This window comes from Pantherophis guttatus, chromosome 2 (genome assembly GCF_059756535.1).
Source record: "Pantherophis guttatus breed Tessera chromosome 2, ASM5975653v1, whole genome shotgun sequence".
NCBI classification, from domain to species: Eukaryota; Metazoa; Chordata; class Lepidosauria; order Squamata; family Colubridae; genus Pantherophis; species Pantherophis guttatus.
The window spans coordinates 277377120-277394412 of NC_142064.1; the positions used below are offsets into that span (position 1 = coordinate 277377120).

General features: G+C 40.0%; 1 protein-coding gene across 1 annotated transcript in view; it reads left to right on the plus strand.

The window, feature by feature from the left end:
• Window positions 1-10923: 10923 nt before the first annotated feature.
• LOC132712346 (alpha-2-macroglobulin-like) overlaps window positions 10924-17293 on the plus strand; it is a 73657-nt gene continuing 67287 nt past the window's right edge. Inside the window, exons 1-3 of the mRNA XM_060693456.2 lie at window positions 10924-11093; window positions 11594-11777; window positions 11911-12076. Of these exons, the coding sequence (XP_060549439.2) occupies window positions 11005-11093; window positions 11594-11777; window positions 11911-12076 (439 nt within the window). The 5' untranslated portion in view covers window positions 10924-11004. The remainder of the gene's footprint in view (window positions 11094-11593; window positions 11778-11910; window positions 12077-17293) is intronic.

Sequence of the window (17293 nt, forward strand, 5' to 3'; positions counted from 1 at the left end):
TTCTATAGTCTCCTGCCATGTTTTTTTTTTTCACTATTTGATCCTGTCATCATGGTCAGCAATACTGAACCCCATATTTGAGTCCATCTATTCTAGGGGAACAAACCCACTTCAGGAAGTCAATTTTTTGGTAATGTAGCCCCTTGAAACAAGATCAACTCTTCAGGAATCCACTCAGCAGGAAAGATCAAGCAGAAAAGATGAATAAAAAGACTTCAACAGAACAGAAATAAATAGAAAAAGCTGTAGGGCCGATTGTACTCTTAGAAAAAGGTGGATTCTTCACTGAGTCCATGGAGATTCTCGGTCATCCAGGTCATGGTTGTCTTAAATATGCTTTAAGTCTGGGTGCTCCAAAAATGGTAAAGGGTCATGTCAACTGGATCATGGTTATTTCCTCAACATCCCTCTTTCAGGCTGCAAAGACATTTTCATACCAGGGATTCCGTGGGGAGGAGCTTGGAATATTCATCTGAGGAAACGAGTTTGAGGAGACATAACTATTCAGATGGCTAAAGAGAAGCTTCAGAGAAGGTGATTAAGATATATTTTCCGTGGATACAAAAACTAGGACTAGAAATAACAGGTATATATTGACAATATAGGTCAGTGATGGCTAACCTTTTTGCAATCGCGTGCCGGGGGGGTGGCGGTGGAGGTTCGTGCACACGTGCCCATACCCATAATTTATGTGCCCTGCCCTACATGCGCAACCCTCCTTGCCCCTCCAGCTTCTGGCATGTGGTGGCCCGGTAGGCCCGTTCTTTTTTCTTACCTGGCTCCAGATCCTCTGCATCTGGGAAGGGCAAAAACAGCCTTTCCCACTCCCTTGGAGGCCTGAAAGGGCCCATTTCCCAACTCCCTGTGGGACAGGAAGTGACATTTTTTGCTGTCCCCAGCCTCTAGAGGCCTCTCTAGGAGTCTCTGGAGGCTGGGGACAGCAAAAAATGTCCCACCGGGAGTTGGGAAATGGGCCCTTTCAGGCCTCCGGAGGGCCTCCGAGGGAGTGAGAAAGGCTGTTTTCGCCCTTCCCAGATGCATAGAGAGGATCTGGAGCCAGGTGAGAAAGAAAAACGGGCCTTCCCCACGCCACCCCCAGGCCCTCTGGAGGCAGGAAACAGCCTGTTTCTCTACTTCTGGTGGGTCCAGAAGGCCCGAAAATCAGCTGGCCCGCATGCGCGCCAGAGCTGAGCTGGCATGCCCACTGATATGGCTACATGTGCCACCTGTGGCACACATGCCATTGGTTTGCCATCACGGATATAGGTAGTCCTCAACTTACTACTATAATTGAGCCCAGAATTATGGTTGTAAGTATCCTGGCAAAATGACATGTGGTTAAGCAAGTACTACCTTCTAATTAAATTTTGTTTAACTATAAGAAAAAACTTAATAATGGTAAGATTTGTACAACAATAGTGCAGTCTACTTGTGGAAGTTGTGGGTTCTCCATCTCGGGGGATATTCCAAAGGCTGGGCAACTATTTCTTGGAGGGGGGGGGTTAACTGATTTTCCAAGGCATTGCAGAGAATTGTGGCTATTCCTTTTGGCCCCTTCCAGCCCCACAGTTGTATGATTCCAAAGTGATCCCAAATCCAAGAGGAATTGAGATTCAGTGGAAGATTTACTAAACGAATTACTTTTTTATGGAAGGAACCAAATTTGGTGGTTTTTCTGCAGGAGTTTGATTTAATAATTTTCACATGAACTTCCACAAATAACAGAGTTAAGGGCTGTACAAAAAGAGCATGTGATGATATCTAGGAAAAACATGACGTATGTAAAAATCCGTTAAATCGAAGGGGAAATAATGGCCATGAATGCAAAGATCCCCTTGACAATCACACCAAAAGAAATGGAGGAAGCTTGTGACCTAGACTTGCATACATGCTTTCCCTCGAGCATGGATCTTGTAGAAAGAAGAGCCCGTTCTCTTTACAGACAGTCCTCAAGTTACAGCCACAATGGGTCCCAAAATGTATGTTGTTAAGTGAAACGTTTGTTAAGTGAATTTGCCCCCTTTTACAACTTTTCTTGCCACAGTTGTTAAGTGAATTATTGCATTTGTTAAGCAAGTAACCTGGTTGTTAAGTGAATCTGGATTTCCCATTGATTTTGCTTGTCAGAAGGTAGCAAAAGCTGATCACATAATCCTAGGACACTGCAGCCCACATAAATATAGCCCTCATAAAACTGCAGGGACCCATCCAAGCAGTTATCGGGCATCGGGACTGACTCAAAAACATGGATTGCAAACAGAGAGATCACAGACTAAAGTGCAGTTTAATCAATTCCTTTTTAAGCTGGACTTTCAGCTCCCAAGAATCTTCCAAAACAAACAGTGATTTTTCATTGATGCTCATGAAAATGCTTTTAACCATTTTTGATTAGATTTTGTCCTCTTTTTGTCCCTGATGAAAAATGTTTTTTTCGAGTGGTAGCAGTATTCGTACTACCTGTTATTATTTTCTCCACCTTCCATTTTCCCAGGTTATTTGAGGAGGAGACTGTCCATTCAACATGGGGGGGGGGCTATTTACTGCCCAGTGGGCTTTGTACAAGGAAATCATGCCAGAATATTATGGGATGGTTTCTTTTCTGGGTCAAAATACCACACATATTTATGTACGGACAGAATGTGAAAGTGGAAGGGATTTTGCTGCCTTTCACACATACTCATGCACACAATCTACATCATGACAATAAATAAATAAATTAAATAAATAAATAAATAAATAAACGTAGAGATGGTTATTTTACTACTGATCATGAGGAGCCAGAATAAGTTAACTTCTGTTCTATTAGAACTTCTCATGCATTTAGATAGATCTTTGTACTACGTTCTGCACACGTGAGCAAAAGTGGATGAAAAGATTGCATTTTTCCAAGTTAAAGTATTCCACTTTCTGAGTTTTCTTTTTCTTCTTGACAAGCCAATGTTGTTTGTTATGATTGTCTTGCAAATAAAATGTTAGCCTTTAATACACGGAAATCTACTGATAATTTCTGCTAATGAGATTCTATTCTTTGCAGCATCCAATCTGATATGTATAGCATCCATGGTGCCTTTAATGGCTTTTTGATGATAATGTTGATTTGTTTAAATTTATTGGCTGCTCAATTCCAGTGGGTCTTCTCACCTCCAGAATAAAAGTGGTTACATCTAATAGGTACATCTAGTCTCTTCTTTAAAGTTCTTTAAAGTAGGAGCAATGAAAGTAGAATTTAAACGGTGATCAGGAAGGATGCCAACAGTTGCCCAACTTTTGTCTGAAAGTCCATGTAATTTAAATATTATTTTAGGGAATGTTGGTTATTTACCTACTCCCCCTGAAACAATTTGTTCTTTTGCCATGGCTGGGAGGCAGTTACTTTTTCTTTAATCTGACGGATCCGGAGGAAGGCTGATGAAATAACCAAACAATTAATCACGATCCAAAGCCTCCCTGTCTTTCACAAGAGCCACTGTTTCCTTGGCCAGAGTGCAAAGCCAAGAGTAAATCTGTTGGTTTCCCCCCTAACTGGCAGGCTTCCCTGGTTGTGTTGACAGGATGATCCCCTATTCTGCTGGAACTGCAAGTCAGTTTTAATCCTCCCCACTCCACAAACTCTCAATAGACCTGAGGATGAACATTGCTATTATCACTGAAACTTGGTGAGATGGAGCCCACAATTATAATATATTACTAGGAGGATATAATTTGTTCAGAAGATGCAGATCCAATAAAAGAGTAGCAATAGTTGTATGTATGCATAGTATGTAAAAATGTATGTATGTAAAAAATTACTACAGGCAGGACGTGAGGTTGATGTCTTGGTGATACGACACATCTCCACGGGGCTCTATGGAATCGTGCCGAATTCGACCTGCCTGGAGGTTCCGAGGGACCCAAGTCATCCTGGAGAGATGATGAAGATAGAGAGGACACTCCTTCGATCACAAGCAGACCGCAAACTCCTTGTTTGATCCAAAGGAAGCTCTCAATCCGGCGGGAAGAAAAAGATGGCCATTGCATGCCACTCAAATGTGTGTGTGGGGTTTTTTTTGAGTGGTAGCAGTATTCGTACTACCTGTTATTTTCTCTGCCTTCCATTTTCCCAGGTTATTTGATTCAACATGGGGGGGAGGAGGAGTTGTTTACTGTCCAGTTGGCTTTGTACAAGGAAATCATGCCAGAGTATTATGGGATGGTTTCTTTTCTGGGTCAAATACCACACATATTTATGTACGGACAGAATGTGAAAGTGGAAGGGATTTTGCTGCCTTCCACACGTACTCATGCACACAATCTACATCATGACTATAAATAAATAAATAAATAAAAGTAGAGATGGTTATTTTACTACTGATCATGAGGAGCCAGAATAAGTTAACTTCTGTTCTATTAGAACTTCTCATGCATTTAGATAGATCGGTGTACTAAATTCTGCACGCATGAGCAAAAGTGGATGAAAAGATTGCATTTTTCCAAGTTAAAGTATTCTACTTTCTGGGTTTCCTTTTTCTTTTTGACAAGCCTATGTTGTTTGTTATGACTGTCTTGCAAATAAAATGTTAGCCTTTAATACACGGAAGTTCACTGATAACTTCTGCTAATGAGATATTCTTTTCTTCGCAGCATCCAATCTGATATGTATAGCATCCATGGTGCCTTTAATGGCTTTTTGATGATAATGTTGATTTATTTAAATTTATTGGCTGCTCAATTCCAGTGGGTCTTCTCACCTCCAGAATAAAAGTGGTTACATCTAATAGGTACATCTAGTCTCTTCTTTAAAGTAGGAGCAATGAAAGTAGAATTTAAATGGTGATCAGGAAGGATGCCAACAGTTGCCAAACTTTTGTCTGAAAGTCCATGTAATCTAAATATTATTTTAGGGAATGTTGGTTATTTACCTACTCCCCCTGAAACAATTTGTTCTTTTGCCATGGCTGGGAGACAGTTACTTTTCTTTAATCTGACCGATCTGGACGAAGGCTGATGAAATAACCAAACAATTAATCACAATCCAAAACCTCCCCCCTCCACAAACTGTCAATAGACCTGAGGATGAACATTGCTATTATCTCTGTAACTTGAGATGGAGCCCACGATTATATCGTAATATATTACTAGGACAGTGATGGCTAACCTTTTTGCCATCGCGTGCCAAAAGCGGGGGGAGTGCATGGGGGGGAGTGTGCGTGTGCTCACACCCATAATTCAATGCCCCCCCTGTGCCCCTGCGCATGCACACACGACCTCCCCCCGCTTTTGGCATGCAACACCAAAAAGGTTAGCAGTGGGCCCAGTAGGCCTGTTTTTTGCCCTCCCCAGGCTCCAGAGGCTTTCTTGGGTGGGAGGTGGGAGGGCAAAAACAGCCTTTCCCACCTCCCCGGAGGCCGGAAACGGCCTGTTTCCCAACTTCTGGTGGGACTGGAAGGCCCAAAAATCAGCTGGTCGGCATGCGGATGCACGCTGGAGCTCAGCTAAGGCAACGCTCGTGTGCCCACAGATATGGCTCCACGTGCCACCTGTGGCATGCGTGCCATAGGTTCGCCATCATGGTACTAGGAGGATATAATTTGTTCAAAAGAAACATATCCAACAAAAGAGTAGCAATTGCTGTATGTATGCATAGTATGTAAAAATGTATGTATGTAGAAATGTACGTGGAAAATTACAGGTAGGAGGTGGGGATGACGTGGGGATATGACGCATCTCCAAATTGCGCTAAATTCTACCTGCCAGGAGGTTCTGAGGGACCCAAGTCACCCTGGAGAGGTGATGAAGATAGAGAGGACACTCCTGCAATCACAAGGATATTGCAAATTCCTTGTTTGATCCAGAGGAAACTCTCAATCTGATGGCAAAAAAAAAAAATGGCCATTGCGTGCCTGAATAAAGCTGTGACAGCCAACCGATGAAGCAAGCATAAAAAACTGAGGAACAGTGTGGTGTGAGATTTTCCCAACTTCTGTTCAGGAACTTGCCCACTTAAAGCTGATGTCAGCGTCTCAGCGCTGATATAGAAAAGGGAGGATGAAGCTTGAACTTTTGCCTACTAAATCCTTTTGAAGTTTCGGTCTCCTTGGAGAGGAAGAGGAGGGGGGAACATTCCTGTGAACTGACAGGAAAAGAAGTCAGGAGAGTGACTTGGAAGATAGCCAATGAGAAGCAGAGATTTGGGGATCGGAAAGGGAGGGATTGGGGGGCAAAGGTCAGTACTGACCGCGCAGAGTCATGATCCGGTTGCCGTACTCGAATAAAGAGAAAATTTCCTTAAAGATTGGCAGTTTGGAAGGTCATTTATTTTGAGATAGCATCGAAGCTTGACAGCTAGTCTGGGTGAAAGTGGGACACCCCCCAAGAATAGCGGTGAGCAAGCCTGAGAGCTATCTATAGAATCGGAAAAAGGGAAAAGAGAACCTTTCAGGAAAGAGAAAAAAGTTTAAAGCCAGGAAAGTTGGACCGGGGATTTTAACTGCAATATTGACTAAGTTGAAAACTTTTTTGGAATATGAAATTCTAACCCCTGGGACTTTTAAAAAGTTTTGGATTGGATTGGATAACAAATACAAGTTAATGAGAGAGGAAAAGGAGAGAAATAGAGGAACAGCGACATCTATAGTTCAGAGAAAAACACAGAGAAGTGAAAGTGAGTGAAAGGATGACTTTGAATGTCTGCTGGAGATTAACTTGTTTGCTACAAATAACACCTGCACCGGCAAATTGTTTATACGGGATAACAGACAGAGAGTGAAATATTGAACCTTTTTAAACAGTGTAGCTCTTTGAACTTCTATGAAATGTCCGGAATGATGGTATTGAATGCTGAACTAAAGTCTACAAAGAGGATCCTTGCGTAGGTCTTTTGAGATTCAAGATGTTGTAGGATGTAGTGCAGAGCCATCATCTGTCGATCTATTTGCTTGGTATGTAAATTTCAGGGGGTCTAAGATTCAGGGGATCAGTGATGGTTTTCAGGTGGGAGCCTTTCAAAGGTTTTCATAACTACAGATCAGGGATGAAATCCAGCAGGTTCTGACAGGTTCTGGAGAACCGGTAGTGGAAATATTGAGTAGTTTGGAAAACTGGCAAATACCACCTCTGGTTGGCCCCAGAGTGGGAAGGGAATGGGGATTTTGCAGTATCCTTCCCCTGGAGTGAGATGGGAATGGAGATTTTGCAGTATCCTTCCCCTGCCAAGCCCACCAAGCCACACCACACCCACCAAGCCACGCCCACAGAACCGGTAAAAAAATTTGGATTTCACCACTGCTACAGATTAATAACTGGTCTGTAGCCATTCAGTTCCTTGATGGAGATGCCCAAAAGCAAAAAAAAAAAAAAAATGGACAAAAATACGTACATGTTTGGAAAAAATGGTAAAGCATTTTACATGTATTGACTGCAGCCAGAATTCTATTTGCACAACAGTGGAAAAGTGAAGAGATCCCTACAGATGAAAATGTAATTTAAAAAATATTGGAATGTGCAGAAATGGATAGAGTAACACTTACAATTAAGGAAAAGAAAGAAACTAAATACTTTTTAACTTGGGACTTATTTTATCAATAGTTAGCTGACAAAAACAGAAGTTAGAAACATGGAAGTATAAGAAAAGGAACAATGAAAAAAGGGAAGCTTGTTAAAAGTATCATTATGATCATTATGATAGTATGAATATCAATATTGAATGAATATTGTTGTAAACACTTAGATGATTATTTCTTAAAACTATTTGTACCCAGACAACACACTGTTTAACCAAAATGGATTTTTTTATGTTATAAAATAAAAAAACTTTATCGAAAAGAAAAGGGAAGGATGCCAACAGTTGCCCAACTTTTGGCTGAAAGTCCATGTAATTAAATATTATTTTAGGGAATGTTGGTTATTTACCTACTCCCCCTGAATCAATTTGTTCTTGTGCCACAGCTGGGAGGCAGTTACTTTTTCTTTAATCTGACGGATCCGGAGGAAGACTGATGAAATAACCAAACAATTAATCACAATCCAAAGCCTCCCTGTCTTTCACAAGAACCCCAGTTTCCTTGGCCAGAGTGCAAAGCCAAGAGTAAATCTGTTGGTTTCCCCCCCTAACTGGCAGCCTTCCCTGGTTGTGTTGACAGGATGATCCCCTATTCTGCTGGAACTGCAAGTCAGTTTTAATCTTCCCCACTCCACAAACTCTCAATAGACCTGAGGATGAACATTGCTATTATCACTGAAACTTGGTGAGATGGAGCCCACGATTATAATATATTACTGGGAGGATATAATTTGTTCAGAAGATGCAGATCCAATAAAAGAGTAGCAATAATTGTATGTATACATAGTATATAAAGATGTATATATGTAAACAATTACTACAGGTAGTCCTCGACTTACAACAATTCATTTAGTGACTGTTCAAAGTTACAATGGCACTGAGAAAAGTGACTTAGGGCCATTTTTCACAGCTATGACCTTTGTAGCATCCCCATGATCATGTGATCAAAATTCAGGTGCTTGGCAACTGGTTCATACTTATGACCGTTGCTGTGTCCCAAGGTCATGTGATCGCCTTTGGCAACCTTCCGACAAGCAAAATCAATAGGGAAGTAAGATTCACTTAACAATCATGTTGCTAACTTATCAACTGCAGCGATTCCCTTAACAATGATGGGAAGAAATGTAAAATGGGGCAAAATTCACTTAACAAATGTCCCACAACAACAGAAATTTTGGGCTCGGTTGTGGTAAGTCGTGGACTACCTTTATAGCTACACAGAAATTATGTATGCATGCATGCATGTATGTAAAGAATTACTACAGCTACATAGAAATACATGATGTCAGGGATGAAAGCCTTCAAAGTATTTGGGTGAATATTGAGGGAAAAAGAAATGTCATGGCTATAGGTGCGAACTACAGACCACTCAACCAAGCAGAGGCAATAGATGAACTTTTTGCTAATCAGTTAGCTGAGGTGTGCAGGAAACACCAGTGCAATAATGGGGGACTTTAGCTATCCTGACTTCAACTGGGAAACAAACTCTGCCATGAGTGGGAGATTGAATCGGTTCCTGACGTGCCTGGCTGACAACTTTTATCATCCAAAAGGTAGAGGAGGGAATTAGAGGATCAGCTCTATAATTCTTATTAACAGAGATGGAATGACAGAGGGGGTTGAAGAGGCAGGAGCTTTGGGAGAGAGTGACCCAAGTCGTACTGGAATTCATCATAATGATGTAGGTAACTGAACAAAGTCAAACTAATCTTTTAGACTTTTAAAACAGCTACTTCAACAAACTAAAAAAGAATTTAGGAAGGATTCAATGGATGGAAATCCTAAAAGGAAAAACAATTTAGGATGCTTGGGAACCTGAAAAATTAGCCAACATCACAGAGAAAGATAAACCCAAGACAAGACCAGCATGGCTGCACAAAGAGCTTTCTGACTAATTGGGAAACAAAAAGGACAAATATGAAAAAGGGAAAGAAGGGCATATAAACTCAAATCAAATACCAGTAAATATCCGAAATCTACAAGGATGGAATCAGAAAGGTTAAAGGTTCGGAATGAACGAAGACTTGCAAAAAATTTTGCCAAAAATAACAAGTTTCATTTAGTCTTTTAAGGCATAAAAAGAAAATCAAGAAAATGATAGATTTACTAATGAGAGAAGATGGCAAGATGGTGATGGGCAAAAAGTAGAACTGCTTAATTCCTTCATTGTTTTCACATGAAAGGGAGGAAAAATAGTCCAGTCTAACAAAAGCAGCACTGTGGGAGACAATACAGGAATGCAAGTCAAAATAGGCAAAGAATTTGGGAAATTTTCATATCCCCTGCTTCACAGCCTCTTTCCACTTAGCCATTACACAAGGAACAAAGTCAGTCTCTCTCTCTCTCTCCCTCCCTCCCTCCCTCTCTCTCTCCCCCCCCTCTCTCTCACACACACACATATACCAATCATGTTTGTGAGCACACTGGCCCGCATTAAAAATGAAATTCTGGTGCCTGCTCTCAAAAGAAAGTATATATTTCTTTCATACACATACATACACATGACACCCCCACCCCCACGAGATTGCATGACCATTTATCTGAAATGGTATCGGGTTTCCTGCCTGAGTAGGGAGTTGGACTAGAAGACCTCCAAGGTCCCTTCCAAATCTGTTATTCTATTCTACTAAATGAACTGTTGTAAGCCGAGGACTACCTGAATCTTACTGCACCAAAAAAGTTGGAAGTCTGCTTTTTTTCTTTTTTGTCCCTTTATCTCCCCCTTTTTTTCTCACTTTCCTACTTTTACCTCTCCCGGTTTTCTACGGTCTTTATTTCTGTGTCTCTTATCTTGAGACAAAGTTTAATAAAGCTCACAAAAGCATTGGCTGAAATGATAGTTGTGATGCCCTGCCTCACGCTGGCCAGCTGGTCTTTGGGTTGCTGCTGCGCATGCGCAGAGAGAGAGACTTGTAGTTTGGGCACTCGGTCTCTAAAAGGTTCGCCATCACTGTACTCCGACATTCAGGTTTTTGAGTCTTGGGTTTTGAAGCAGTGGTGGGTTGCCCCTGGTTTGGACCGGTTCGCAAGAACCGGTAGTAAAACTGGTGGGAGGCTCCGCCCACTGATCTGGACGTCATCATAGGTGATCTGCGCATGAGCAGAAGAGCGCGGGTGCGATGCGAACCGGTAGTAAAGATAAGTAGAAGCCACCCCTGGTTTGAAGGTATAAAAAAATCCAGCTGTAAACCACTAGGTTACAGAGGCTTCGAAGGAAACCTCCCCGGATCCTCGTTCTGTGCAGAATAAAGTTGTGTTATTTGAATCTCCGCCCCGGTGTGCTCTTTTGGCCTTGAACATTGGCAAGGACCCACTGTTGGCAAATCAGAACTGTCCCCTGGGTTCCTGGGTTTTACTTTTTCTTCCGCGCGGACTGTTTGCAGAGAGGCAGTCAGCAACCAGAGCTGAAGAGGGAACAGCTGATACTTTTCTCCTCAGCTTCGCAGCCAGCCTCTCTCTTCAATATTATGGGGGAAAGCTGGCAATGTGGAAAAAACCTCTTCCTTCTCCTTCTGCTGTCCGTCCTTCTCAGGACCCCTGTAGCTGCCTCCAAATGGTAAGTTGATTTCTTCAGGCTTCTTCCCTTTCTGTCTTCTTTGTCTGGGAAAGATTTAGGCTTTAAACTCTGCTGTTTTATTTTTAAAGTAAGCATCTCTCAGTCCAGGATTTTCAAAAGGAAACTTAAGGAGGGGCGATGCCCCAGAGATAGCTGGGGGGGGGGGCGGCAGGGGGAGGCAGAACATTTTTTAAAAAATATGTATCTGTAAGACTTATGGAGCTTCTCAGTCATCCAGGTCATGGTTGTCCCAAAGGTATTTTTTAAAGAGGCAACTGGACTTTCTGGTTTTTCTTTGAAGACATTTCGCTTCTCATCCAAGAAGCTTCTTCAGCTCAGAGCTGAATTGTCCAGTTGTCGTGATTGTCCAGTTGTCCAGTTGTTCAGATTCAACCTTTTGACACAGATCTATCACTACCAACACAGGCCCAAATCTCAGGAAATCCTCTTGTATTTGCTCTGCGTATTTCCTAATCAGAGCCCCTGCCCCTCTTTTCAAGGCGATATGTGGCGGTGGTACCCAGCACAATCTACCTGGGGACCACTGAGAACTTCTGCATCCAGATGAGCAATCTGAAGGAAGCAGTCAACTTGACTCTCTCGGTGCACAATGAAATCGAGGATTTGAGCCTCAATCAAATGACGGTAAAAGGGGAAGATGTATTTCAATGTATTCCTTTCCAGGTAAGTTGCTCTTTTTCTCTCTCCCTCTCCCCCTTAAGTTGTTGTATTCAACATAATGCAAGCTCAAAGCAATAGAACATCATGATAACGATACCTCTCAAATCATTTGATTTTGTCTCTTTTCACCCTGCAGATTCCCAGGGACCGCACAATTTCTGCCCCATCAACAGTCATTCTCAAGTTATTTGTAAACTTCGTGTCCCACAGTTTCCCAGTCAACAAATACGTGCAAATTGAGAAACCAAAGCCTCTGATTTTCATCCAGACGGACAAACCAATCTACAGAGCGGGACAACAAGGTAAAGGGCGACTCCAGCTCCCAAAATTCTTGCTTTTCTAACCCTTTCAAAACTTTATCGTTACAATTTTTACAGGTTTTATTTTACAAATTTTAGAATTTCCATTGCTAAGCCAGGCGATTGTTAAGCGAGTCACGCCTGACTTTTACGACCTTTCTTCCCCCTGGTTGTTAATCGAATCACTGCATTTGTGAAGTGAATGGTACCATTGTGAAGCGAATCTGACTTCTGATTTTTAAATTTTTATTTCTTATACAAATAATGTAAATGTACATTCTCTTATACATAATTAATCCTACATAAACATATTTTCTTAAAGAGAGCATACCAATAAGACATTTTTATTGCATTCGGTGTTGCTCTTCTACCCTTTCCTTTCCCTCATTTCACAACAAACCTTCTTCTCCTTCTTCCTTTCCCTTCCCTCCCTCCTCTCCTCTCCTCCTTTCTTCCTCCTCCTCTCCTTCCTCTTTCCTACTTCCCGTTCCTTTCCCCCACTCCTCCCCTCTTTCCCCCTTTCTCTCCTACTTCTCTCCCCTGTCCTTTCTTTCCCTCCTTTCCCCTTTCTTCCCTTCCTCTCACTCCCTCTCCTCTTCATACCCTCTATTCCTCTCTCCTTTGTGGAATATATTTCCTCTTTGGTAACTGAGCAACTCCAATATTCTAATAATATATACTTTCTTTTCAATTTCTTTTCATTTTTAACCAACTTGTCACTTTTATCATTGTAATTGTACATTTATACTTATACTCTTCTTTTGTTTCCCCCCTCCCCCTTTTTCATTTTCTCTGGTGTCCTCTAGATTTTTATTTCTTTTTTGATCTCTCCATCATTTATCTTTCTATTATCTCCATTATTCATCTATCATTTTTTATTCATATTTCTTTTCTAACCATTCATAAAATCTTCCCCATGTCTTGAAATACACCGATTCCTCTCTATCTTTTATTCTTAGTTAATTATTCATTTCCGCACAGTCTAAAATCTTTTTTATTACTTCACCTTCTGACGGGATTTTTTCTGTCTTCCAGTTTTGCACAAATACAATTCTTGCGGCTGTTATTCTATGTATAATTAAATACACATCTTCTTTACTATATATCTCTGGCAGAATACCCAATAAAAAAACCTCTGGTTTTAATTCTATAGGTTTATGTAACATTTCCTCCAACCATGTCTGTATTCTAGACCAATAATTTTTTGCTTCTGTACATGACCACCACATATGATAATACGATTGCAGCAAATGTGAACATTTCCAACACTTGGCTGATTTATCCTTAAACATTTTTGCTAATCTTTCCGGTGGCATATGCCATCTGTAAAACATTTTATATAAATTTTCTTTATACTCAGTTGCCATTGTCAATTTATAATTCCTTTCCCATAGTTTATTTATTTATTTATCTGTTTAAATTTCTATACCGCCCTTCTCCAATATAGGACTCAGGGCGGTGAACAGCCAAAGTAAAAACAAAACATACAAAATCTAAAAACTGTTTAAAATAATTAAATATTCTGGCCGTAATTAAAAAATTCCAATTTAAAATCAGTTTAAAATTTAACTCAAGCCAGCCCAGCTAGCTGAAATAAATGGGTTTTCAGGGCCCGACGAAAAATCCGGAGGTCTGTTATTGTACGTATCTCTGGGGGGAGGTTGTTCCAGAGGGTGGGCGCCGCCACAGAGAAGGCTCTCCCCCTGGGGGTCGCCAGCCGACATTGTCTGGCGGACGGCACCCTGAGGAGGCCCACTCTGTGTGAGCGTACTAGCCGGTGGGAGGCTATTGGTGGCAGAAGGCGGTCTCGTAAATACCCCGGCCCTGAGCCATGGAGCGCTTTAAAGGTGTTGCCATTTCTCTAATTCTATTGCATAACCAAAGTTTTTTGCCCATGTTATCATTGTCTCTTTAACTTCTTCATCTTCTAGTCTAATTTGCAACAAATAATTGTACAGTCTTTTAATCATTTTTTCATCTTTACCAGTCATTATCTGATCCAACTCTGATTCCCCCAAATTAAAACCATATTGTTTCAAATCTTTATCATATCTTGATTGTATCTTCAGCCATGTATACCAATCAGTCTCAATCCCTTGTTTTTCTAAATCTTGCTTCTGTTTTAATTCTCCCTTCTCTGTTAAAATGTCTTTATATTTTACAATCTTGTCCATATTAATCATATTTGAATGTGTCAACACTTCTATTGTTGAAAGCCACATTGGTATTTCCATAGATTGTTTTTCTTTTACTCTCTCCCATATCACTAACCAACCATTCCTTACGCAATGTCTCTGAAAGTATCCATGTATCCTATTTTTTCCATACCATAAATTTTTTTAAATTTATGGTATGGAAATTTTAAATTTGTCGGGGCCAAAATTATTTAATTTGATTTTATTCTATTTTTAAATTTTGTATGTATGTGTTTTTATTGTTTGGCTGTGCACCACCCTGAGTCCTTCGGGAGTAGGGCGGTATAGAAATCTAATAAAATGAAATGAAAATGAAATGAAATAAGAAAGCATGCCAACCTAGTTGTAAATCATGTCCTTCCAAAGTCAATAGTCTTGTATTTCTCAATAAAATCCATTCTTTAATCCAAGTTAGCATCGCCGCTTTGTGATACACTTCCCAATTTGGTAGACCAAACCCTCCTCTAGTTCTAGAATCTTGGAGCAATTTAAGATTAATTCTTGCTTTTTTCCCTTGCCGTATATATTTCCACATCATTTTATTCAAATTCTCAAAATATTTCTTCTCCAACTTTATCGGAATTGTTTGAAAGACAAACAACAGTCTTGGCAATACATTCATTTTGATTCTTCCCATTAAAGATAATTGGAATTTTTTCCATTTTTCCAAGTCTGTTTCAATTTGATTTCTCAGTTTATAATAATTATCTTCCTTCACTGTAATGCATCTTGAAGTTAATTGGATGCCCAGATATTTCACTTTCTTCACTATTTGAATATCTAGTTTCTCCGTTAGTTGCTTCTTTTGTTTTTCTCTCATATTTTTAACTATAATTTTTGTCTTATCTTTATTTATTTTCAATTCGGCTACTTCTCCATATTCCTCTATTTGCTCAGTTGGCTTTGGGCTGGTTTCTATTGGTTCTTCCATAATGAATACTAAATCATCCGCAAATGCTTGTAGCTTATTTTCTTCTTTTTAAATTCTAAACCCTTTTATTTCTTTATCTTATCTTGTTTTTCTATTTAAAATTTCTAGAGTCAAAATAAATAATAGTGGAGATAGTGGACATCCTTGTCTAGTTCCTTTTCTTATTTCTATTTTCTCTGTTTTTTCACCATTTATTATTACTTTTGCTGATTGGTCTTTATATATAGTCTTAATCATATTTATAAATCTATCCCCAAAATCCATCTTTTGTAGTTGTAAAATCATGAATTGCCAATTCACATTATCAAATGGTTTCTGTGCATCTAAGAATAACAGTGCCATTTGTTGCTCTGAATGTGCCTCGTAGTATTCCAATGTATCCGATATAATTCTTATATTGCCTCTAATTTGTCTTTTAGGAAGAAAACCATTTTGATCTAAATGTATAAATTCATTTAACAACCTCTTCAATCTTTCTGCCATAATTGGTGCAAATATTTTATAATCTGCATTTAATAGTGAAATTGGTCGATAATTCTTCATTTGTTGTAAATCTTTTTCTTCATTTGGTATAAGAGTTATATATGACTCCATCCATGAGTTCGGTACCTTGGCTTCTGTTAGTAAATCATTAAATATTTGTAGCAGTGTATTGCTTAGTACATCCTGCAACTTTTTATATAATTCTGCGGATTTTTATATAAGTCCGCGGGTTTTTCCATTCTTCTGCTTTTTAATTCCCTCAATCAATACCATAATTGATATTCTTTCTTCTAATGCTTTTTAAAATTGTTCTGGTATTTTGGGAGTCTTTACTTTTTCCAAATATTGTTCTATTTTTCCTTCTGGTGCCTGCTTTTGTTGATATAGTTTCTTACAGTATTCCTCAATTATTTATTTCTTTTCCTCATTTCAATGGCATATCTTTCCCTCTTGATCTAATAATTGGCTTATCAATTTCCCTTCTTTTTCCTTCTTCATTTTATATGCTAACCATCTTCCTGGTTTATTTGCATTTTCAAAAAAGTTTTGCTTTGATGATTTTATTTTCCTTGCCAGGTCTTCATTTTCTATTAAATATTCTGGAAGTGGGGAGATAGCTTTATTCCTCTCCCTCCCCTCTCCTCTTTGCCAATTCTCTTTAATTTAGATACTTTTAAAAGTTCAGGAGAAAAAAAATTAAAGGAACCTTGTTTCCAAGACTTCACTCTCTCACCCAGATGATAACCTCGTTCTTCTTCCTCTTCTTGTTTATGGCTGCCCCAGCTTTTGACAGCTCCGATGGCTGCCTTCCCTTGCCGCTGGGTTGGAGACTGATGCCGGCACTTCAGGGAACTTGTGCTTTCCCTATCTGTGCCAGCCTGTGCCTCCATTCTTCACTGTCCCTACAGGACATCCATGATCCCTGGGGATCCCCAAAATTGGTTGAGATATTGGTGTTCTCCCGGAGGTCTGGAATCCACACTGCATCGCCCCCCCCTCCTGACTTCTCTTGATCCCTTTGTCGGAAGCTGGTTGGCAAGGCTGCAAATAGGGATCACATGATTCCCAGATGCTTGTAACTATTATAAATGCATGCTGGTTGCCAAATGTACAATTTTTGATCATGGGATCGTGAAGAGTCTGTGATGGTCAGAACTGTGAGGATAAGTTCCCGTATTCCTGTATTCATTCCCTGTTTCTCCTCTTGCCTCTGTGTGAGCATAACCTGAAGCTGGGTGTTTTTTTTAAAAAAAATAATTATTGTAAACTTTATTAGCTGCCTATCTTACCACATCATAACTCTGGTCGGCTTACAATATTAAAAGTTAAAATGGTATAAAACTTAATGATATAAATATAATATGATAAAATTCAACCTAGCTAAAAAGATGAGAAGGGGAGGGAATGGGATGTGTCCCCAGTGTGAACTCCCTCCATGGGAGCCTCCAAAGCTGGTGGGGAAGAATAATTATGTATCAATGCATTGAGTACAGAAGAGCTTTACAATATTCAATGCAGCCTACTTATTGCCACAAAAAGTAGCAGAAACTGAGGCTGAAGGTTCATTCTCCGAGCTTGTTGGTTGGTTTCTGAACGTTTCATTACCGGGCT